The following is a 23,947-nucleotide window of genomic DNA, read 5'->3' on the forward strand; positions in this document are numbered from 1 at the left end:
GTCATGCTGCTGCTACAGGATGATGTTTGTAGTCAACCCATCTCCCTCACTACCTGCCATAAACTTGTTGCAGCTCGCCTTTTCCTTCCTTACTTGACCTTTTATCTTTGTACCGTTTACATTCTTCAGTCATTCCATGTCACCAGAGCAGAATTTATCCAGCTTATTGGGCAGCTACCTGACCCGTTTCTGCTGCTTGGTGACTTTAATGTGCACCATCCCCTTTTGGGTTCTCCCAGAACCTGTCAGAGAGGTGCCTTCTTGGCTGACTTTCTCAATCAACTTAACTTCTTCTGCCTTAACACAAGAGCACCCACATCCCTTTCAGACTCGACATATACCTATTCCCATTTGGACATATCCTCCCACACTGCCCAGCTTGCCCATCATCTCGAGTGGTCTATTCTCTCTGACACACACTCGAGCAACCATTTCCTGTGTGCTGTCCATTTCCTGACTCCTACCCCAACCACGTGCACACCCAAATGGCAGCTTACTAAGGCTGATTGGAGTCTTTACTCCTCCCTGGCGACCCTCAACAAACAACATTTCTCCAGTTGTGATGACCAGTAGAATATCTTAAGGAAGTTATCTGTACCACCGCAGAATGCTCCACTCTTCACACTTCCTCTTTAGCATGCTGTGTCTCAATCCCTTGGTGGACTGAGGTGTGGGACAATGCAATTTGCACACAGAGACATGTTCTCTGTGTTTTTAACCATCATCCTATGATGGCAAACTGGATTAATTATAAACAGTTGTGTGCACTGTGTTGTCGCATTCTTTGGGATAGCAAAATAGCTAGCTGGATTTCATTCCCTAGTTCTTTTAACATTTCCACTCCCTCTTCTGTCATGTGGGCCAATCTCTGATGGCTCTCTGGGACAAAGATCCATTCCCCAATTTGCAGCCTGACAGTAGCAGATGATTCATTGTGGACCCTATTGCTATCTCCAACACCTTGTGCCACCATTTCCCAGAGATTTCGAGCTCCTCTCACTATCACCGTGCCTTTCTCCATTGGAAATGAGCAGGAGTCTTGGGCGATACACCTCTCTTCTCAGAATCAAGAATGTTACAATGCTCCCTTTACTATAAGGGAATTATACCATGCTCTCACTTCATCCTGATCCTCCACCCCAGGGCCAGACAATGTTCACATTCAGATGTTGCAGCACCTTTCTCTAGCATGAAAGCACTTTCTGCTTCATACGTACAACTGCATCTGGGCAGAGTGGACATTTCCCAGATGCTGGCATGAAGCTGCTGTCATACCCATATCTGAGCTTGGCTAGGACAAACACCTTCCTTCTAGCTACTGCCCCATTTCTCTCACCAGCTGTGTTTGCTGGATGATATAACATATGATTCATGCCCAGCTAGTATGGTGGCAATTTACTAAACACTGTACAGTGTGGATTTTGAGCACACTATTCTGCAGTTAATCATCTCGTCACTTTGCCCACCCGTGTCATGAATGGTTTTCTGTGGAAATCCCTGACTGTGGCTATGTTTTGTGATTTGGAAAAGACCTATAACACCTGCTGGAGGACTGGTATCCTTTGTACTTTGTACATGTGGGGCTTCTGTGGCCACATGCCCAGTTTCCTCCAGGAATTTTCAAAAGACCAAGTTTTCAAGGTACATGAGGTTCTGCCTTATCGGACACCTTTATCTAGGAAAACAGTGTGCCTCAGGATTCCATCCTGGGCATTGTCATATTTGCTAGTGTCATTAACCCTATAAAGGCCTGTGTCCCACTGGGCATCTCCTGCTCCATTTTACTTGATGATTTTGCCATCTATTGCACTTGTCACTGAAGATGCCGCTCAATGAGGCAGGTCCATGGAGGTCTCTGTCATCTTTACTCATGGAGCATTGACGGTGGCTTTCAATTTTCCACTGACAAACCTATTTGTATGAATTTCTGGCAGCACAATTGGTTTCTTCCATTGTCTTTAAATCTTGAGTGTGTTGCTCTTTCTTGGTCCTCCCACATGTCTTACCTGGCAGCCCACTGTACGCAGTCCATCATCATCCTGTGTGTCATCAGTGGTACTTCCTGAGGAGCAATTCGAACTGTCCTCTGTGTGATTGGTTTATGCATCTGCATGTCCATCACTTTTATGCTGTCTCAAAACTATCCACCATTTTGGCAGCCGTTTGGCCACTGGTTCCTTTTACACTAGCCTGTATGGGTGTCTGTATGCAGAAGCTGCGGAACTACTGTTGTGATACCACTGTGACTTTCTCCTCATTTGTCTGCCATGTATGGCCACCCATCTTATGCTTCCTTTTTTTTATGATTTTGCTGATCATCAGTATGGAGCATGTCCCTCTTCTGTTACCACCTAGAGTTCACTTTTGACTCTTGCCCTGGCAGCTTAACTTTGCGCTACCTGCAACTTTCCCAGTGGGTGGAAACCCTTCACCACCTTGGCTTTGTATGATGGTCCGTGTTCACCTTAGCCTTCATTCACTTCTTAAGGACAAAACTCCAGTCTCGCTCTATTGCCTTCAGTTTCACGATCTTTGTACAGAACTTCGTGATAGTACTTTTGTGTTCAGTGATCGCTCTCAGACTGACTGTATTGTTGGGTGTGCCTTCATCATTGGCACTGATGTTTTTCAGTATGGGATTCTGGAACACCACTCAGTATTTACAGCAGAGCTCTTCACCCTGTATCAGGCCACGCAGTACATCCGGCAACACAAGATTTTCAGTTGTGTCACCTGCTCTGACACTCCTAGTGCCTTTCAAAGCCTCTATGTGCTGTACACCATCCATCCCTTGGTGCAACAGTTCCAGGAAACCTAACACTTGCTCACTCTTGATGGAGCCACTGTTATGGTTATGTGGTTTCCTGGTTACATCAGTCTGACAGGAGACGAGGCCATGATGCTGTACCTCAGCCCACTAGTTCTTACATTCCCTCTAATGATATCCATGAGGCCAACCCTATTGTCTGAGGAGATCATTTTAGCAAGGTTGCGTATTGGGCACTGTCTTTTTAGCCATTGTCATTTGTTAAGTGGTGCTCCCCCACCAGTTTGAACTCGTTACACTCAACCTCTGACTGTCCACCATTTCCTGAGAGAATGCCCTTTTTTTAACCACTTACATTCTCGTTTTTGATTGCCTTCAGAGTTATTGGCCATTTTAGTGAATGACACATTGCTTGTCAACCACATTTTCTTTTTATCCATTGTAGCAATATGGCGAAGCCCGTTTAATTTTTAGTTCATGACCTTCGTTTCTCTATGGTGTATTTTATAGATGTTTCTCCATGTCCATTTTTTTCAGCTGTCTTCTCTTCCATCAATTGGGATGTTCATAGTTCATAGTTGTTTTTGCGGCCTAAAATAATACAATAGATTCTAAGGAATGCTCATTTAAGTTGTATTAAAATAGAATTTGCTTTCTGTTGCAGAAGCAAAGAAGATATTTCTACATGGAATCGTTTAGTGGCATCTGTGAAAGCACGGATAACTGTTGCTGAAGTTGTTGAGGGAGTTAAATCGGATGCCTTACTTACATTCGACTTTTTGGTTCTGTTAATAATTGCAGGGTAGGTTTTATTCTTCTTATAGTGTTAAGAAAGCAGAACTGAAAGATGAAATCAATAAAATGGGCAAATTACTTCATATGTTGGTATTTTATTTACATGTAAGGGTTTGTCTGTAGTGATTATAGATAGTTAAAATAATATAAATAATTTAAATGTAAATATAATTAAAATATGTTCTCCTCTTGTCTGAACTATTTTACTTTCATGCAAGGCTACACTCCGGATATATCCTGTCAGAAAAAAAAACTTTTTGACACTGAAATGTGTTGAATTTTAATGATTTTGATCTTCTTTCAGAAACACTGAACTTCTTATTGCTAGTCTGCATTTTATATTCATTCTAGTTTAGCCATCATGTTATTTTACTGCCCAGGTAGCAAAACTCATTGTCTCATTTCATTATTAATGTAATTTGAGTTCAGCAGCACAACCACCAGCACCAGCAGCAGCAGCTCATAGTTTGTAGATGTACTGTATACATCATATAGTTTAGTGGTGTTCTTACATGCTTCTACATGAACATCTATATCTATACTCTGTAAACCACTGTGAAATGCATGGCAGAAGAAGCTCTCCCTCAGACCAGTTCTTAAAGCTTTATGGCGTAGAGCGCCATAAATATCGATATTTGTTCTGTGCGCAAGTGTGCTATCTTTGAGGAGAGGGCTTTGGGGGCAGGATGTTGGACGCTAACGGGAGTTAGCCTCCGGACTTGTATCTGTGTAGACGCTAAGTGTGAATAAATCCGTATATGAGAGAATTCTAGTTGTTTACCTACAACTATACCATATTCCCTCATTGGTGACCCCGATGTGATATGAACATGCAACCTTCTGATCTGGAGTCAGAAGCGCTACCGTTGGGGTCACCAGTGAGGGAATATGGTATAGTTGTGACAATGCTATCGGCGCAGTACTGAGTCAGACATACAACGATGTTATGACCCCCCCTGCAGTTTTTCTCAAAAAAGCTAAACAACGCGCAGAAGAAATACTCAGCATTCGACAGAGAATTACTTGCAGTTTATGAGACCATAAGACACTTCAGAACTGATGTTGAGGGACGAGATTTCTATGTGCTCACTGATCACAAGCCGTTGGTTCCTGCCATAAAAAATACTGCGGCTGATCTGCCCCCACAACGCTTTCGTCACATCGATTACATCTTGCAATTTACAAATGACATTCGCTACATCCGAGGAGCGGACAATGTGGTCGCTGATTTTCTCTCGCGTGTTGGTGCTGTCACAACCTTAATTGACTTAACGGACCTACCTCGGTTGCAATCGGCAGACCCCGATACCATGCAGTTAATTTCAGACCACAGCTCCTCTCTCCAACCGGTACGCTCTACTTTCCCTGGCATATCTGACTTAGTGTGGTGTGATGAATCGACTGGTATGTTGCGGTCATTCATTCCTAAGCCCCTTCAACGCCAGGTCTTTGACAAACTACACACATTAGCACACCCCGGTGTCAAAGCTTCCACCCGTCTGGTAACTGAACGGTTTGTCTGGAGAGACATGCACCGTGACTGTCAGTCTTGGGCAAGGGCATGCATGGTGTGTCAACAGAACAAAGTTTCCAGGCACACTTTTCCACCCCTTGGCTGTTTTGCCCAACCGCCAGGCCGGTTTCACCATGTTCATCTCGACCTCGTAGGCCCTTTGCCCCCCTCTGAGGGTTTCCGTTACTTGTTTACAGCTATTGACTGGATGACTCGGTGGGCTGAGGCTGTGCCTATTCCGAACATTACCTCCAAGACAGTAAGTCGAGCATTCTTAGATTCGTGGATCTCTATATTTGGCTCACCTGTTTACCTCACCACTGACCAGGGGCGACAATTCGAGTCTTCAGTTTTCTCTGACTTATGTAAAATGTGTGGTATTGTCAAAATTCATACTTCTTCATATCACCCCCAAAGCAATGGGCTTGTTGAGCGATGGCATCGCACCTTAAAGTCTGCCCTGCGTTGCCATGACTCACTATGGACAGAGGCACTTCCCTTCGTGCTCCTTGGCCTTCGTGCGACTTTCAAGGAAGACCTCAAGGGTTCCGTAGCCGAGTTTGTGTATGGCCAACCTCTAGTTTTGCCTGGAGAATTAGTCACTCCGACCCCACTTCCACGGCCCTCTGAACTCCCTTCACTTCTTGAGCGGGTGCACTTGCACTGCAGCAAAATTCAGCCGCCACCTTCGGCTGCTCATACACCTCCGCGCGTGTACGTACCGTGCACGCTAGACTCTTGTGAGTATGTGTTTCTCAGAGACGACTCAGTCAAAGCCCCGCTTCAGTCGCCCTACACAGGTCACAGGTCCTTACAAGGTTGTCAAACGCTCTGAGAATAACATGGATCTCCTCATAAAAGACTCTGTAACCATGGTCTCACTCAACCGAGTGAAACCAGCTTTCACTGAGCCTCAGGTGAACCTCCCTGATTCTGCCCCTATTTCTCCCACTCCTGCTTCGAGCGGCCATCCATCTTCCCACACCATGCATTTGGGTATTGATTCTCCACAGCGTGCTTCTCTGCCGAGCACTGCTCCTTCTCCGCGTTCATCTAATTCAAGTGGCCAGTCTTTCCGGGGCTTCACTCCTCACAGCCCTCGCAGTCGAACTGCCAACCACTCGGATTCTACCATTGAGTTACCATCTTCGTGTGACAGCTCTTTGTCACGCCATTCAATCCATGCTGGCTCCTCGTTGCCTTCGGTCATGCTCCCTCGTCTGTCAGCTGATCGCCCGAGGTTGTCTCCTGCGCAGTCCAGTGCACCTGCCACCCCCCTCTTAGCAGATGCTTCCCCCTGCCATGGCTTTCCCACACCTCCCTGCCTCCCTACCATTGCTCGTACAGGTGCCATCCAAGAATTCACAACACATGTGCACCCTGATGACATACATAAATTATCTGTTGTCGTAGATGGCGATACGGTGTGTGTGGTACTCGCGTGTGAAAATACTGAGGGAGGAAGTGCAGAATCTCGTGTGGTGCGTCGCTTTAAATTGAGCAGAAGTGCTGCGTGTGGCAATATGCGTGCCTTTGTTAGGCCTTTTGGCAAGGTGATTCTCCGTCTGCCGGCTGACGAAGTGCTACACTTCCACTCCAGGACAGGACGTTGTCTTCAGCCGCCGGCGTCGCTTGCTGACTTCACCGTCGACGTACCGGGTTTCACTCCCCGGTCTCCTACCAGTCAACCGCTTCCACCTGACACAGAAGAACTGTGCGTTACCTTCCTAGCTTCTCACCCCCCGCCCCCCCCCCCCCCCCCATTCACAGGAACGTACTCCATACTGGGCGGGGGGGGGGGGGGGGGCGCTATGTGGCGTAGAGCGCCATAAATATAGATATTTGTTCTCTACGCAAGTGTGCTATCTTTGAGGAGAGGGCTTTGGGGGCAGGATGTTGGACGCTAACGGGAGTTAGCCTCCAGACTTGTATCTGTGTAGATGCTAAGTGTGAATAAATCCGTATATGAGAGAATTCTAGTTGTTTACCTACAACTATACCATATTCCCTCAGCTTCTTTACATTCCATTCACATGTGTAGCATGAGAAGAATGACTGCTTGAAAGCCTTTGTGCATACTACTGAGTGGAAGTGAACAGTAACTCTCTATTTGTTTGTGTTTAGTTGTGTTATTTATTTTGTTGTAAGACTTTGTATATTTTTTGATCATTTGTGTAAAGAAATTACTTTTGTAGTTTAGTTGTATTCCACTGTGAACACTAGTGTCACTTTATTTTATTTTATGGCCTGCCTCTTCTTTCACAATTAGTCCCTGATTGGTTAGTGAATTTATTTGTCATTTTATGTAGTTGTTACATAGTAGAAAATGGCTAGGAATTTTGTTGATATTGTGCAGAAACAAGGATAATTGGCTGCTGTCTAGAAACTGTGTTGGCCACTGTTGACAAGTTTCAGGGTGCTGCCCTGATGTAGCAATGATGGAGCACCAGCGGTGAAAACCACAACACCTCTGGTGCTGCTGGAATACCATGGCAACACCAATTCCACTGTTCCTTACAATGTGTATCATCTGAATAGTTTGCCCTCATTTAAGGGCTAGTGACAGACCCTGATGAGCTTGCATATCTCTGATGGAAGGCAAAAGTGGGAACAGGTTGCACAGCTTCCCCTTTACATCTTATCAAAAGGTACAGGATGCTGCCCATTGTGGGTAATATATGTGAGCCAGCATGGGTGCCTTGCCTGATTAGCAATCAGAGGCTTATTTTCCTGCCAAGTCTAGGTAGTTAGAGAGGAAAAGTATGTTGGTCATTGGGAGCTCAAATGTTACATAGGTAATGGAGCTCCACAGCAAAACAGCAAGTTAGTTGGGAAAGAATGCCAGTGTGTACTTGTTATTCCTGTCAGGTCATCTCATCCAAGATGTGGAGCAGCCTCTTGTGGTGGCTATTGGAAAGCAGTGGGTACCTCTGGCTGTGGACAATTGCTCATGTTGGCATGAACAACATTTGCTGCCTGGGTTCTAAGGCTATTCTTAATTTCTTTGTAAGTTAGCTTTGTTGGTATAGGTAGCTAGCATTGCATGTGGAGTATAAGCATTGTTCACCTTTTGCAGTATCCTGCACAGAGTTGATTACCACTCTCTAGTCTGGAGTCCAGTTGAAAGTCCATACCAGAGACTCAGACGGTTCTGCAGCAATCTTGGACACTAATTTCTCAACCTCTGCTATTGAATGGAGAATTTTAGGGGCCCCATTAATAACTGACATGGATAACAGAGTGGTGTGCACAAAAAGGTTATTTAGATTAGAGGAACCCTAAACAAGGGTTCCTCTAATCTAAATAAAACTTATTTGCACAATCGTAAAATTCATGCCTGAAATCAAAGACAGATCAACAATACTATTCACCGCAGATTTTTTGGCCCTACAGATCAAAAAAGGTAATGTAAATGTATTATTAGTAACTGCAGGAGCAACCGTGGTAAGGTCTGAGAATTAGTTACACTTACTAAAAGTAATAAACCACACATGGTATTAGGAACAGAAAGTTTGCTAGAACCAGACATGAACAATGGTGAAATCTTAACTTCAGACTGGAATATAAATTGTGAGCTTATTTATTGCCTTAAGTAAGTTTCTAGTATCTGCGGAAGTACTACAAATGCAGAATGTGACGTAGTTTCAATAAGAGTAAGCATCAAAGCTGGTTAAAATGGTAATCAGATGCTTTTATAGACAACCTGATTCAGGAGCTGTAAAGCCAGAGCACTTATTCAACTTGGAGAATATTGCAAGTAAGTTTTCTGACTATGCTATTGTAACTGGTGGAGATGTCCATTCATCATCTATAGAAAGGGTGGAGCAGGTAGTTACAGAACTGATGTGTGAGAGCAATGTCTTGGATCTTCTGGTAACTAATAATCATAAACTTTTTGAATAACTTTTTGTTGAGGAGAGAATTGGTGATCATAAGAATCATACCATCAAGTATTACAAGGAATGTTAAAAAAGGTAGGAAAATATTTTTGGTCATCAAGAATGAGAGGATACAAATTGCATTGTATCTTCGGAGTCGATATCAAATATTCAGCACTGAGGGCAAAGGTTTGAAGCACACATGGGTAAAACCAAAAACATCACACAATATGTTTTAAACATCTATGTGCCAAGAAAGGTTGAGAGGGATGGGACAGAGCCACCATGGTTGAGTAGTTGTGTTAGAAAGTTGTTACAAAAGCTTAGAGAGCTTCATCTCCAATTTAATCAAAGTACAAGACTGGTAGATAAATAGAAGCTGACTGAAGCAAAAATGAGTGTGAGAGGAGAGAAATGAGTAGCACTCAATGAATTCCACAGTAAAATTTTGCCAAACAATTTGACTGAACATCCTAAGTAGTTTTGGTCTTAATTAAAGCCAGTAGGTGAATTGAAATTGCCTATTAAGTCATACAGTAATCACACTGGCACCAAAACAGGTGATGAAAGATGGCAGGTCTAAATACTGAATTTGGTCTTCCAAAATTGTTTCACTGCAGAAGGTCATAATATGTTAATCCTTTCATCATCAAATGAATGCTAAATGGCAGATATTGAGACAAGTGATGCTAAAATAGAAAATCAACTAAAACTGCAGACAGTGAAAAGGCAACTGGACCAGATGAAATGCTTGTAATGTTCTGCAGAGATTGTCCATAATAACATACCCAGATTTTAGCAGTAGTTTATTGTAGGTCACTGGAGCAATACGGGGTATCTAGCTATTGGGAAAAGTGCAGGTCATTCCATTTCCAAGAAAGATTGTTTCACAGATCCACATAGTTGTATGTTAATATCACTGTTATCTTTTGACATATTTAAAGGTAATTTTGGGAGTATACCAAGGGAGTGTTATGGAACTGCTATTACTTATAGTTCACATAAATGATCTATTGAATAACAATGGAGGTTTTATGAGGCTGTTTGTGGAGGAAAGTTTCAATGACAGAAGACTTCAATGAAATTCTGGAAGATCTGCAGAGGATAGACAGTTGGAACAGGGACTGGCAGTTGACTCTGAATGTAAATCAATGTAATGTGTTGCACATAAATAGCCAGAGAAAGTCACTAATGTTGGATTACGCTATTAGTGATGAATCCCTGGAAACAATAATTACCATGAAATAATTAGGAGTAACCAACTGGAGTGACCTAAAGTGGAATGACCACATAAAACGGAGTAGGAAGAACAGATGTCAGATCAAGAATCATTGAGAGACTTTTAAGGAAATTATCTACAAAATAAGTGACTTCCAAAATACTCATTTGGCAGAGTCTGGAGAAATGTTCATTAGTCTGGAACCTTACCATGATGGATTAATAGAATAAACAGAGAAGTTCCAACAGTGATGCACTTTGTCATTGAATCATTTACTCAGCAGTGGACTGTTAAGAAGATGCCCAACAAACTCCAGTGGCAGATACTAAAAGAAGCATTGTGCAACATGAAGAGACTTATTGTTGAAATTCTGAGTGTGTATGTTACAAGAAGAGTCACAGTTTATTATTTCCTCCAACATATATTTCATAAAATGATCACAAGAGGAAAATTCAATAAATTATAGCTCATATGGAGCTATCCTTTGAGTATACATTTTGATGTACTTCAAAAAAATCTCACTACCCTCGAGTTTAAGTCTTAGAAGTTCTTATGTACTTAATGTTACATAAGCTCCACTGCTTTTAAGCAGTGCTTCAAACTCTGAGTCTTTGTTGTGAATGCTTCAGCAGTCATCAGTAAGATTTTAACTGTCTCATCTGTGGGAGATGTTTCGCTGGATCATACATTAATAAATCAGACTGGATGGTGAGTGTGTGTCTCTCTCTCTCTCTCTCTCTCTCTCTCTCTCTCTCTCACTCACTCACACACACACACACACACACACACACACACACACACACACACACACACACACAGCTGTTGGCACTATGAGGTAATCTATGGTGAAATGATTATTTTAAGACTGATAATATTAGTTTCTTCTAGAGATGCTGTATGTAATAAATATTAGTTGTTTTCTTTTAAGTAGGATTCCATTCTTCTAAATGTTCTTGTACGTTAAGCTCATGTATTTTATGATGATGTATATATTTGAGAATAATGCTCAGAACAGAATTTTCTTATAGACTGATTGCAGCTCTTGGTCTAATAGAAAATAGCACTGGGATTCTGGTAGCCAGTATGCTAATATCACCATTAATGGTAAGTATTGTAATCTACAGTATTTTTCATAAAATATTGCAGTTAAGTTTGTGAAATAAGAAAAAGTTCTGCTTTCAGACTGCATATATGGCCTGCTCTAAAATATTGCTCTAGTGTGCAATATTGTAATTGGGTTGTGTAATGGAAATGATGTATTGTAAATGAAACGTGGTCTATCCTGCATTTTTCTCAGGACTGAAGACCTCAACAACAACAACAACAACAACAACAACAACAACAACAGACACTGTGCAAGTTCTTACTCTTTCTGTATTTAAATTAGGAACTTTTTCTCATTCTTCTTTAATGATAACTGACATTATCTGTGATGACTGCAGAAACATCTTCTAAATCATATAAACTAAAAAACAGCATTTATTTGCATCATTATTGGTCTCTTCATGATATTACTGGATTTACAGGTTGTAAATGTTAGCTTTGCACTTTCAATAAAACCAGATTCAGATGCTCCTGTATGACAGACAGTGAATACTGTCTTCTCTTTGCCATTTGGTACTGAAAAACTGCTATTACCATTTGAATCCTGCCAAATGTGCTTTTTGGGGTGCTTCTGATTTAGCCATGTTTCATTAAGATATGTAAGAGGGCTACGATGGTTTTATTTTCTGATGTGGCTTTTTCTCAGAAAAGTTGCTCAAGATGTTTCAATATTTGATGTCTCCATAAGAATCTGTTGTCCATCATTGCATTTTCTGTGCCTGAATACCAAAGATTTGGGAATTCATTCACTCTGATGGTGGTCACCTATGAAAGCAGTTTTGTAGTGTAGCACATCTGCCCCAGTTCTCCATGATCATAAAATAAGAATACAGTATGATAAAAAATGTCTTTCTGGAAGTATTCAAGGGATTGAAAAGTTATTTCTTGACCACATGTTTCAATTGACTATACTTCCAAAAATACTATCTGTATCATTTTAATTGAATCAACTGTGGGTTCTTGGTGAAACATTGTAAATTACGTCAGTAGTGTACTTGAAAATGGGCTTAAAACCTGAATCCTAGGTTGTACACTAACATTAATAATAAATTGTGAAACAAGGCTAAAAGCAGTGTTTGTTTAGTTAATACTATCTGTATGTTTTGTAATGAATCACCACATGCCTTTCCTGTTGCAATATGTGGTGACAATAAGATTTTCTCTATCCTGGCTTTGTCTTTAAGGTTTGTAATTAATTCATATACTTTGATTCTGTGTGTCTTGAAACACAGTGGAAAATCCTGTCTCGGGCCACTGAGGCCAGATAGTGAGCAACTGCGCTGCACAGGTTGGGAGAAGCGATCTGGGTCATGGGGGTAGGGTGGGGGAGAATAAAGCACTATTTGTGGGAGCATACGTGGATATGGTGGGGACAGGGTAGGGCCGCTAGGTGCAATAGGAGATTATTTGGGAGGGAGGGAGGGTGGGAGGGGATGGCAAGGTCAGGGAAGGGAACAGAAAAGGAGACAAATAAAAAGATTGTACGTCCATTGGTGGAAAACAAGGCTGTGTAGTGAGGAGTGGGAGCACTGAAAGGGATAGGTGGGTGAAGGACCGTGACTTCACAAAGGTAGTGTCCAGGGGGTTTATGGGAACATAAAGAGATATTACAGAGAGAGCTCCCACTAGTGCACTTCGGAAAATCTGGTGTTGGTAGGAAGGATCCAAATGGCACAGGCTGTGAAGCAGTCAGTGAAGTAAAGAACATTGTGTTGGGGAGTGTTGCTCAACAATCGGGTGGTCCAGGCGTTTCTTGGCCACAGTTTGTCAGTGGCCATTCATGTGGACAGACAGCTTGTTGGTTGTCATGCCCACCTAGAATGCAGCACATTGGTTGCAGCTTAGCTTGTAGACCATCTGACTGCTTTCACAGGTAGTCCTGCCTTTGATGGGAGAAATTATGCTTGTGACTGTACTGGAGTAGATGGGGGTGGGGGTAGAGGGTGGGAGTGGCAAGCGAGGGTGTTGAAGAGGACAGGTCTTGTATCTAGGTCTATTAAAAGGACATGAGCCATGAGGCAAGGGATTATGAGCATGGATGGATTGTGTAGGTTCAGTGGACAGCAGAATACCACTATGGTAGGGGTGGGAAGGTAAAAGGGTAAGATATTCTATATTACAGGGCATGATGAGTGGAGAATGTGATTCACTTGCTACAGTCCTGGTTGGTACTGAGTTGCAAGGGCAGTGCTCCTCCACAGTGTGGGTCTCTGAGAGGTGGTGGGTGACTGGAGAGATAAGGCATGGGAAATCAGTTCCTGTAAAAGTTTGGGAGGGTAATTATGGTCTGTGAAGGCCTCAGTGAGACCATCAATATATCTGGAGAGGGACTACTCATAACTGCAGATCTGATGGCCACAGGGGAGCCAGTCTGTATGGAAGGGACTTCTTGGTATGGAATTGGTGGTTTCTGTTGAAGTGTAGGTATTTCTGATGATTGATTGATTTATAGGTTTGATATAGATGGAGTACTGATGTAGCCATCTTTGGGTTGGAGGTCAACATACAGGAAGGGGGCTTGTTTGGATGAGGAGGACTAGGTGAAGTGAATGGGGAGAAGGTGTTTCAGGTTCTGGAGTAATGTTGATATGATGTCCTCATACACGGTCCACAAACATGGCACCAATGAATCTAAATCAAGTGAGGGGTTTGGGATTCTGGGTGGTTAGGAAGGATTCCTGTAGGTGACTCATGAATAGGTTGGCATATGATGGTGGTATGAGTGCCCATTGCTATGCCACAGATTTGCTCCTAAGTGAAGTCTTCAATGATGAAATAATTGTGGCTGAAGATATAGTTGGCCATGATGACCAGAAAGATGGCTGTATGTTTGGAATCCATGAGACATTGGGAAAGTTAGTATTCCATAGCTGCAAGGCCATGGACATTAGGGATGTTAGTGAAAAGGGAGGCATCATCAATAGTGATGAGCAGGGCACCATGTGGTAAAGGAACAGGAACTGTGGAGAGTAAGTGGGAAATGTTTGGTGTCTTTTATATAGGAGAATAGGTTGCAGGTAACTGACTTAAAGTGTTAGTCTAAGGGAGCTGATGGGTGGATGTTTATGGACTTCAGGAAACATGTAGGGGGGGGGGGGAGAGAGAGAGAGAGAGAGAGAGAGAGAGAGAGAGAGAGAGAGAGAGAGAGATTGATTGATTTTGCCTGCTTCAGACATTTAGACTAAGCCCTTTTGGCCGTAAGCCCACAGCCCACTTGTTCAGCACTCTTTTTGTTATGCCTGACTGCGACTTGATATCTCCACTATATAATACTGTCATGCAACACAATTATCTTAACTTGTGATTAGATTAGATTAGATTAATACTAGTTCCATGGATCATGAATACGATGTTTCATAATGGTTTGGAACGAGTCAAATTTTCCAATACATGACATAATTATGTTAATTTAACAACATACTTAAGTTAATATAACAACTTTTTTATTTTTTGTTTTTTGTTTTTTATTTTTTAATATTTTTTGTTCTTTTTTTTCTTTTTTTCTTAATTTATATCTAAAAATTCCTCTGTGGAGTAGAAGGAGTTGTCATTCAGAAATTCTTTTAATTTCTTCTTAAATACTTATTGGTTATCTATCAGACTTTTGATACTATTTGGTAAGTGACCAAAGACTTTAGTGCCAGTATAATTCACCCCTTCGAAAACAGTGATACTCCATGATGAGAAACACTGCTTTTTGCACAAACAGAAACACTTTCACACAGCAAACACACAACCAAATGCTAGGTACCAGCAAAGTTGCTGCTGCTTGAAGAAGTGTAGTGTTAAATCATAAATTGTGTTCATGATAGGTTTCAGTTTAATATTGTTGCTTCTTATGATTCTGCCTGGAAAGCAGTTGTGGTAGAAATGAGACCATGGCAACAGTCTGCACTTAAACATAGTCCAAGCCAGATTAGGCCTAAGACTTCTCATTGGCATTCACAAATGGAGGGACGATGAGAGGTGAAAGAACTGACCTACCCCTATAAGCTGCCACTTTTGCTGCTCCCCAATACAATAAAAGTTTGTTTCAATGTGAGCCAAAATCTGGTTATTAATAAATATGTCATCACACATACATTCCTTGCCTCAAATACTTGGAATTAAAATTTCTTGCATCATTAGATTTGTCTCTGGAATTATTAGTGCTGCAACAGCTTGCTTTTATCAGTGTTAATAGGGTTTTAGGCATGTATTAATACTTTCGATTCAGAAGTGATGCAAAAGCAGATTTTACATCTGATCAGCTTAGGAGAGTATATTGAAACATTTGAACTGACAAATACCAGTACTTTAAAAAAGTTAATCATGTCACAAATCCCAGATTGCATATGAGTGTATGAGATTTGAGGAGATTCTTTCTTCTCCACTCATGAATGCAATAGGTGGAACTTTAAATGTATCATAAATATGATGTACATGTATGGTAAATATGATATATGTTAGCAATTTGCAGAGTATGCCTACACAACAGAATTCACAAGTTCATTCTGTTTTTCAGTGACTATTAAGTTGACATTTAGTAAGTTTTGTATTCTGCTCTGGTTAGTAACACACAACTACCACAAAATGGTCAAAATTGTAGTTTAAAACAGTGACTCATGAAAATGCACAAAATTAGCTAGGTATAAAATTGACATATGTATGTGCAGCATCTTGTCAAAGGAAATAGTTCCAGCAATTTTAATGCAGGTAATTTAATACAATAAAAATCTGAACTCATACTGAGAAATAGAACAACTCATATCACTCAGTAGCAATGTTCATTTAAAAATAATAGCATTTTATTTTGTTACTACCAGCTCCTTCTCAAAACACTGATTTTTGGTAATTTGCTTAGTTTTCAACTCCAGCATTCATCCTTCTGTCCCAGTAACAGAAATTATTTTTGAGGGCTGATGAGACTTTGAACCAAATAGTGAAAATATGCGTTATATAGAAACAGGAAAATAGCAAGAAATCTGTTGCAGAGAACAGAAAACAATCACAGTGGAGCAAAAAACATTGTCAAATTGGCATACATTAATCCTTTACATTCATTTTAATGTTGTGTTGGATTGAGTTTGAATGTAAGTCAGAAATTACCCATATTGCTGTTGATTGTTCTTAGGGCCCTATAATGGCTGGTACTGTTGGAACAATGATCAAAGACAAAGAACTGATGAAGATGGGCATATTAAATGAAATATTTGGTCTATTAATTTGCTTATTAGAAGGCTTTATTTGTGGAATAGTGGTTGGATTAGTAGCAGAACACTTTGCTCTTAACAGATGGCCAACAGTGGAAATGGTAACAAGGTAAGTATCTTTCATTATAGAAAAATGAATAAAAATATAAGTACACTCTGTATAATGGATAATAAAGCTTTGATTTGGGTTTCACATTTATTCACACTTTTTATTAATACAGAATATTTTGGTTGATGTCAAGTTACTTGTAAGAGTAAAACTTGGAAAAATTGATTAATCATTACTCAACATCAACCACATAAATTTCATAAATGTTTGTATTTCATGAAATGCAATTACATACATTGTTTGAGGGTGTGAAACAGAGGATTTGTGGTAAAGTCTTCTAAAAAGTGTGAAATTTACTATAAATCAGACTGCCTTTAAGAAAGTACTTAATTGGAAAGTGACTGCTATCTCCCTTACTATATGGTGAAACCTAGACAAATTTGGAATACATATGGAGAAACTGGACCTTTTAGTGTATAGCCGGCCTAAGTGGCTGAGTGGTTCTAGGCGCTACACTCTGGAACCACGCAACTGCTACGGTCGCAGGTCCGAATCCTGCCTCAGGCATGGATGTGTGCAATGTCCTTAGGTTAGTTAGGTTTAAGTAGTTCTAAGTTGTAGGGGACTGATGACCTCAGAAGTTAAGTCCTATAGTGCTCAGAGCCTTTTTTTTTAGTGTATAAAGCATGGATATGTGTATCTAAAGAGACCTATTTTAAACATACCAAAGACAATGCTCTAAGTGATTGCAGCCTTCATCAAAAGGATAAGGTGGGACAGGAATGTAGTATGATGACATTTTTTGTAGCTAACAAGTTCCATTACACTCTTTTTACCCCATGCAGGACATATTCCAGCATCTGCTATACAAATGCTAACTTCAAGGATGACAGGGATGGGAAGGGCAGATGCTTACTTCTGGGTTCTCAGCTTTCATTGGCTGGGTTATGGTTTTAGCAAAACTAGGTGTCATGAGTGGGATCCATGAGCACTGCCAGTCCTCTTCAGTTGTAAGCTCAGGGACTTCTTCAGCAACACACCATGCATGTGGCAGTAGAACATTGTGTGCCACAGAAGTGGGAGATCTTATAGTTCAACTATCCAAATTGTGACAATGGTACGAACCTTTGGAGGAGGAGAATGGGGAAGAAGGAACCTCTGGGGAACCTGCTGTATCTCAGTTGTACAGGGCTTACCTAGGCTTATGGGACTCAGCCATTGGGCAGCAGTGATTCCCTAGCTTCTTTTGGGTTGCAAATAACTCACAGTAAACCCAACACCACCAGAATCCCCGTGGAAGGGGTCGACGACTGAATGGTTTTCACAGCAACTAGTGACAGAAAATGCCAGTGATTCTTAGCCTCTCCTCAGTAGCACCATCTCGATCTCCGCTACGACAAGGTACTGTCCCCAATAGACTAAAATTTACAGTTGTTAAACCACTCTTCATAAAGGGTGATAAAGCAGAGATTTCTAACTACTGCCCAGTTCCATTGTTAAAAAGTCTTTCAAAAATCCTTGAGAAACTTATGTACAATAGAATCATGGCTCACATTAATATATATAACATCCTTAATAAAAATCAGTTTGGATTCGAAAAGGGTATTTCAACTGAACAAGCCATTTTCTCATTTGTCAACCAGTTTCTTGAATCAATAAACAAGAAAATGTCACCAGTTGGAATCTTTTTGTGATCTGTCAAAAGCATTTGACTGTGTAGATCACAAGATTCTAGTAAGAAAGGCTGAGCATTACGGCTTAAAAGATAAAGTAGGGAAGTGGCCTGAGTCATATCTAGATGACATACATCAGAAGGTAGTATTAAACAATTGTGCAGAGGTGCTTGCCAGCTCTGATTGGGGTACATTAAAATTGGAGTGTCGCAGGGCTTGGTCCCTTACTTTTCTTAATCTTTGTAAATGACCTCCCATGGTGTGTGACCCAAGAAGCACACTTCACCCTATTTGCAGATGACACAACCATTACGATTTACAAGGTACTCTACTGCAGTCTAGAGAACACTGCGACCACTATTTTCCAAGAAGTTCTAGAGTGGTTCACTGCAAACGATCTGTCCCTCAATATTAATGAGACTCATTTCATTTAGTTTCAAACAGTAAACAAAAAACTGGAAAATGTTGAAATAAAATGTGGAGACAAAGAAATAGTGAAAGTTGCATCTTCCAAATTTCTGGGTTTACATATTGATCGGATCGGAGCGTGGAATGTCAGATCCCTTAATCGGGCAGGTAGGTTAGAAAATTTAAAAAGGGAAATGGATAGGTTAAAGTTAGATATAGTGGGAATTAGTGAAGTTCAGTGGCAGGAGGAACAAGACTTTTGGTCAGGTGAATACAGGGTTATAAACACAAAATCAAATAGGGATAATGCAGGAGTAGGTTTAATAATGAATAGGAAAATAGGAATGCGGGTAAGCTACTACAAACAGCATAGTGATCGCATTATTGTGGCCAAGATAGATACGAAGCCCTTGCCTACCACAGTAGTACAAGTTTATATGCCCCCCCCCCTCCCCCCCCCCCCCCTAGTTGCCACTCCCATTGTGCACTGGTGTTCTGCTCGCAGTGTGGTTTCAGTTGCTTGAGACTGCAGTCATTTGTGTGAATTGCGTATGCATCTGCATGAATGTGTATGAGTGTCTATTGCTGACGAAGGCTATTGGCCGAAAGCTTGAAGTGTCTAAGTCTTTTTGTATGTGTATTATTGGTATTTTTGTTTTATGGAGATTAGGCTGTGGTCCAAAACATATGTCTATACCTAATATTTTGTCTCCAAATGCTGGAAACATCATTGGAGGCTTAGTGTGCTGCTTCAGGTTTAAAACTGTTGTCTGACTGTGTATAGCTTTTGATGGTGTCCTCAACATTGGGAGGCAAAATGTTAGGCAGTGAAATATGTAGTTAACCATGGACTAATGCCCATAAAACAAAAGTTGTGATAACTGTGTTTATTACTTTTATCTAATAATAAAAGATAAGTTAGATCTGATTGAGATAATAAATAATGTTGGCATCAAATAATCATCATTTAAAGAAGATAAAGAAAACTGTTACATATGTCAACCAACTAGAATTTGGGAGGCAGAATTTGATTGTGAATGGGAATTTTTATTTTGGATGCAGAAAGGAAAATATGCCATTATTGTAAATTTTAATAAATATGTATGCAAAACTAATTTTCTCCAAAATATGTAATTATATGCACTTTAATTCTGCAACAGTGACCTCGTAAAGGTGACAATGGTAAAGAATATCACTAATGCATACATTTAGTCTACTAAAAAATTCAATGCTCAGTGCTCTGGTAATAGTCAATTAGTTGATTTTTTGAGGAAAATATTTGTCATTGATTAATATGCAGAATGTAAGTATAAATTAAATTATGCTACATTCAGTGGGCTTAATAATAGCAATTTTAATTACTCTTTTTTTTTTACAGGGGAGAACTTCATTCAGTTTGGGTTGGAATGGTAATTGCACTTCTGTCCGGAGCGGGTGTTGCCATTTCTGTGTTAGGGGACAATATTGCCTCACTAGTAGGTGTAGCTATATCTGCCTCCCTCCTTCCACCAGCTGTAAATGCAGTAAGGAAATTGTACAAGCAGTTCTTGATAAAATAGTGATAGAAAGTGTGTTTGAATAAGCATGTTGTATCTCTCAAATGTGTTGCACTAAACAAGATTCCATATTGTGTGTTCATTTGAGAGTATATCCATTTCCAGTAACTAAACTGAAAAAGTGCCAAATAGTTAGAATTGACTAATCTCAAACTGAGTAAGACATACAGAAATCTGCTTTTATTGTGGACTTGAGAGAAGATTTAATGCCTCTTTATGGTAGACAAATGAAAATATCTGTAGGTGCATCTGACACAGATTGTGTGTTCAGAGTACAAGAAGGTCTGTAAAGTATTTGGTAACAGCACATGTAAAATTATTTTACATACTGATATGATTAATTTAACACTGGTAGGAACTCTGTTTTACTTTGTTGTAGGTGAGGATAAAATGACCACAGTAAAGAGAATGAAGGGCTAACATTTACAAGCAAAGTATCATGTGCCAAGGAGGGGGGGGGGGGGGGGGGAGAGAGAGAGAGAGAGAGAGAGCGCTAGCTATCAAATTCAAAGGAAAGATTGAGTTGCAAAGTACACAGGAAGACATTAAGAAGAATATAATTGTTCTGTCCGCAACATAAATCAGAGTGAAATAAAATAAATAAAAGTTGATGTGCTCACCAGGTTCTGGGTGTGATATTGTATAATATTTCCATTAGTAGATACTCAGGGGTTTATTTATTTCTCAATTTCAACCATTCTCTGGACCAAATCTTTGTTTTCTCTTCTTTTTTTACCTTTAAACATAGTGCTAAAACCAATGTCTCCGCATTGGTATCTGTTCCCATTAGAGTCAAAATGCGTAAACATGTATGTAGAGCATGACAGCTGCTTCAAAAGTGAGGTCAGATGACACACTTTGTTGGTATGTCTGTGCACTTGTTTGACAAACCATTAGATAAAAATCTCAATTTGACAAAAAATTTTGATTGTTACCACAGTCTTTTAGACAGCAGCTTAAACAAAAATCAAATCATTGCCTACAAGGTTAAGCTACTTACAACAAATGACAACAACCAATGGACATGGAAGAATAATCAATGACAGCTGTACTGTAGTGTTAATAGTTTTTACCTTTGAGTGATGGAAGTTTCCAAAACACAATTCATTGGGTGATAACAAAAATAGCTAGGTTGTTCAAAAGTACAATTATTTTTGTGACAGTATTCGATGTAGTAGGGTAGTTTTGTGCCAATTTCACACTGACTTCATCTAGTTTTGCAAATAGTTGATGTCTCAAGCCATATTTTGTGACACTCAAATATCAGTTGGCAGTATTGACCTATAAAATGGATAGAAATTTCACCTGTAATTAAAGATACATTTGACTCATATATTTTTTGAACTCTCAGGAAAAGTAGCTTGTAATATTAGAAAATTTGATTACATGTCAGAAAACATTCATTGAGAAATCAACTGATTCAAAAATTTCATATATTGCCCTGTCAAGTCAGCATAAGATTTTAATATTCAATTAGAAATATCACTATAACAACTCTACTTCTGTGGAGCAGGCTGATTCTGAACTATTAGTGCCTTCATATAATAAACCTGGGCCAGCTGGTACAATAAACAGTATTCATGAGAGTAAATATAATGCATCAGTATTTGCTTGTGCATTAGGAAGTGCAATATTTGCTGCCACTGCCTGGAAGTAATCATAAATTTTAGTGGACACACAATTTAATTGATCATGATTGTTTACAGTACCTACAACCTGCAAACTCAATTCAACTTATCCCATGTCTTTTTAGTATGAATTAATGCTTTATTTTCTGCCCACAGTATAATTTAACACACTGTGAATTCACAATGCTTCTGTCAGATTTAGGTAGAGGCTTCTGTTTCAGCACAGGATGCATGTTATCCATCTACATCTACAGAGAAGTGTACCATGTGTTAGGGTTTCTTCCAATTCCATTCTCATATCAAGTGTAATAAAAATGGTCGTTAAAATGTCTCTGTGCAACCAATAATTAATCTAACATTGTCTTTGAGAATGCTGTGGGAGCAGTATGTAAAGAACTGTAGTATATTCCTAGATAAATTGAAACTTTGTAAGGAAGCTTTTATGAGACAGTTGACATTTATATTGAAGTGTCTGCCAGTTTAGATTTTCTTTATGCTGGTATCCCATGTGTCAAACAAATTGCTGCCCTTCTCTGTACATGTTTATTATTGTCTTGTTTGTCCTGTTTTGTAGAGATCCCATGCACTCCAGCATATTCTACAGATGATTGTACAAATGTTTTGTAAGCAGTCTCCTTCATAGACCTATTCAGGTTTTTCAGTAACCTACTAATGAAGCCAAGTTTGCTAATTACTCTATCCATAACTGAGCCTCTTTGATCATTCCATTTTGAATTCCTACAGATTGCATCTAAGTATTTGTATGGGTTGACCGATCATGATTGTAACTAACTGACAATGTAGTCATAGGCTACTACAAGGAATAGTCAAATGAGAATGAGACAGATGGTAAAAAGTAAGGGGCCATGTGTTACCAAGGTTTTTTCATTTGACTGCCCACTACATTATTGGATTTTTTTTAATTGAACAATTTTAATTACTGAACAGTTAAACAAATTGATTATCTTTGCACCACTTTGATTTCTTAACAAAATCTATTGGGGACACTGGTGCAGCTTGTTTACAGATAGTACTTCATTATAGATAACTGTATCATCTGCAAGGCATCTGAGGTTCCTGTTAATATTATCTGCCAAGTTAGTAATATGCATCATCAACAGCATGGAGCCCAACCATCACATTTCCACAGGGCATGTCTGAAGTTTCTTTACAAGTGTGGTAACACTGACTTCCCTCCTTACCAAGAAATCCTCAACCTAGTAACAAAGTTTGTCATGCCCCATATGATGGTATTTTCCACGCAGATTGGCATGGTTTTGAGATAATTCTTTTAGTTTGAGCTCATAATACATCCTAGAATTTTATTTTACAGCAGATCAGTGTGAATGATGGTGGATGGTAAAATTTGACACACTGTGTTACTCTTTCGTAGACAGGTGTGATCTATATTTTCTTCCAACCACTGGATGTAGACTTTTGGTGAAGGGATCTAAAGTACGTAATAGGTGAGGGAAAGGCTAACTCAAAATGGAATAAAAATTTGAGAGTTATAGTAAATGTAAATACTGGAAGTTTGACAAATTTCGAGGAAGTAAACGCTCCACAAAGTATTATTTAAGTGTGACAAAATTTTAAATAAGCAAATTGTAGCCTTGACATGTCTTCTGTACATCAGAGCCAGCAAGCTCTGCAGCTTCATCCAGTGACATGTTCAACTGCATAGCCATGATGGCTTTTACCTGGGCCAGCAGACAGCAGCTCCAAATTGTGTACATGAGGATGTCAGGAATGGTGCTGATGTCTACTTCGTTGTGAAAATAGTGAAAGTATTGTGAGGGCTTCCTGTTGGCCATTTCTTCTTTAGTCAATATCTGGTGAATGCAATATTCCTGAAAAGCTACTAAATGACATATGAGCTCTGCTTTTAATATGCAATAGGTATTTTCTGCCTGAGGAGCTGTTATGTCCTGGACCTCTGTAGCATATCGACGGTTGAGCTAGCTTACAACCAAAGAAATTTCAGTGTTTCCAGAATGAGATTTTCACTCTGCAGTGGACTTTGCAATATTATGAAACTTCCTGGCAGATTAAAACTGTGTGCCAGACTGAGACTCAAACTTGGGACCTTTTGCCTTTCGTGGGGCAAGGGCTCTGCCATTTGACCTACCCAAGCATGACTCATGACACGCCCTCACAGCTTCAGT

The 23,947-nt window shown here is 40.1% G+C and overlaps 1 protein-coding gene across 5 annotated transcripts in view; it reads left to right on the forward strand.

The window, feature by feature from the left end:
• The window catches only part of LOC126229618 (uncharacterized), a 215,277-nt gene that overhangs the window by 164,753 nt on the left and 26,577 nt on the right, over positions 1-23,947 (forward strand). For 3 of the 5 annotated variants that reach the window (XM_049942361.1, XM_049942360.1, XM_049942359.1), the window contains exons 5-8: positions 3,432-3,569; positions 11,201-11,276; positions 16,390-16,577; positions 19,977-20,121. In XM_049942361.1, coding sequence (XP_049798318.1) covers positions 3,432-3,569; positions 11,201-11,276; positions 16,390-16,577; positions 19,977-20,121 — 547 coding nt within the window. The remainder of the gene's footprint in view (positions 1-3,431; positions 3,570-11,200; positions 11,277-16,389; positions 16,578-19,976; positions 20,122-23,947) is intronic. The other 2 variants (XM_049942362.1, XM_049942363.1) reach the window with 2 other exon arrangements.

This window comes from Schistocerca nitens, unplaced genomic scaffold (assembly GCF_023898315.1).
Source record: "Schistocerca nitens isolate TAMUIC-IGC-003100 unplaced genomic scaffold, iqSchNite1.1 HiC_scaffold_376, whole genome shotgun sequence".
Lineage (NCBI taxonomy): Eukaryota > Metazoa > Arthropoda > Insecta > Orthoptera > Acrididae > Schistocerca > Schistocerca nitens.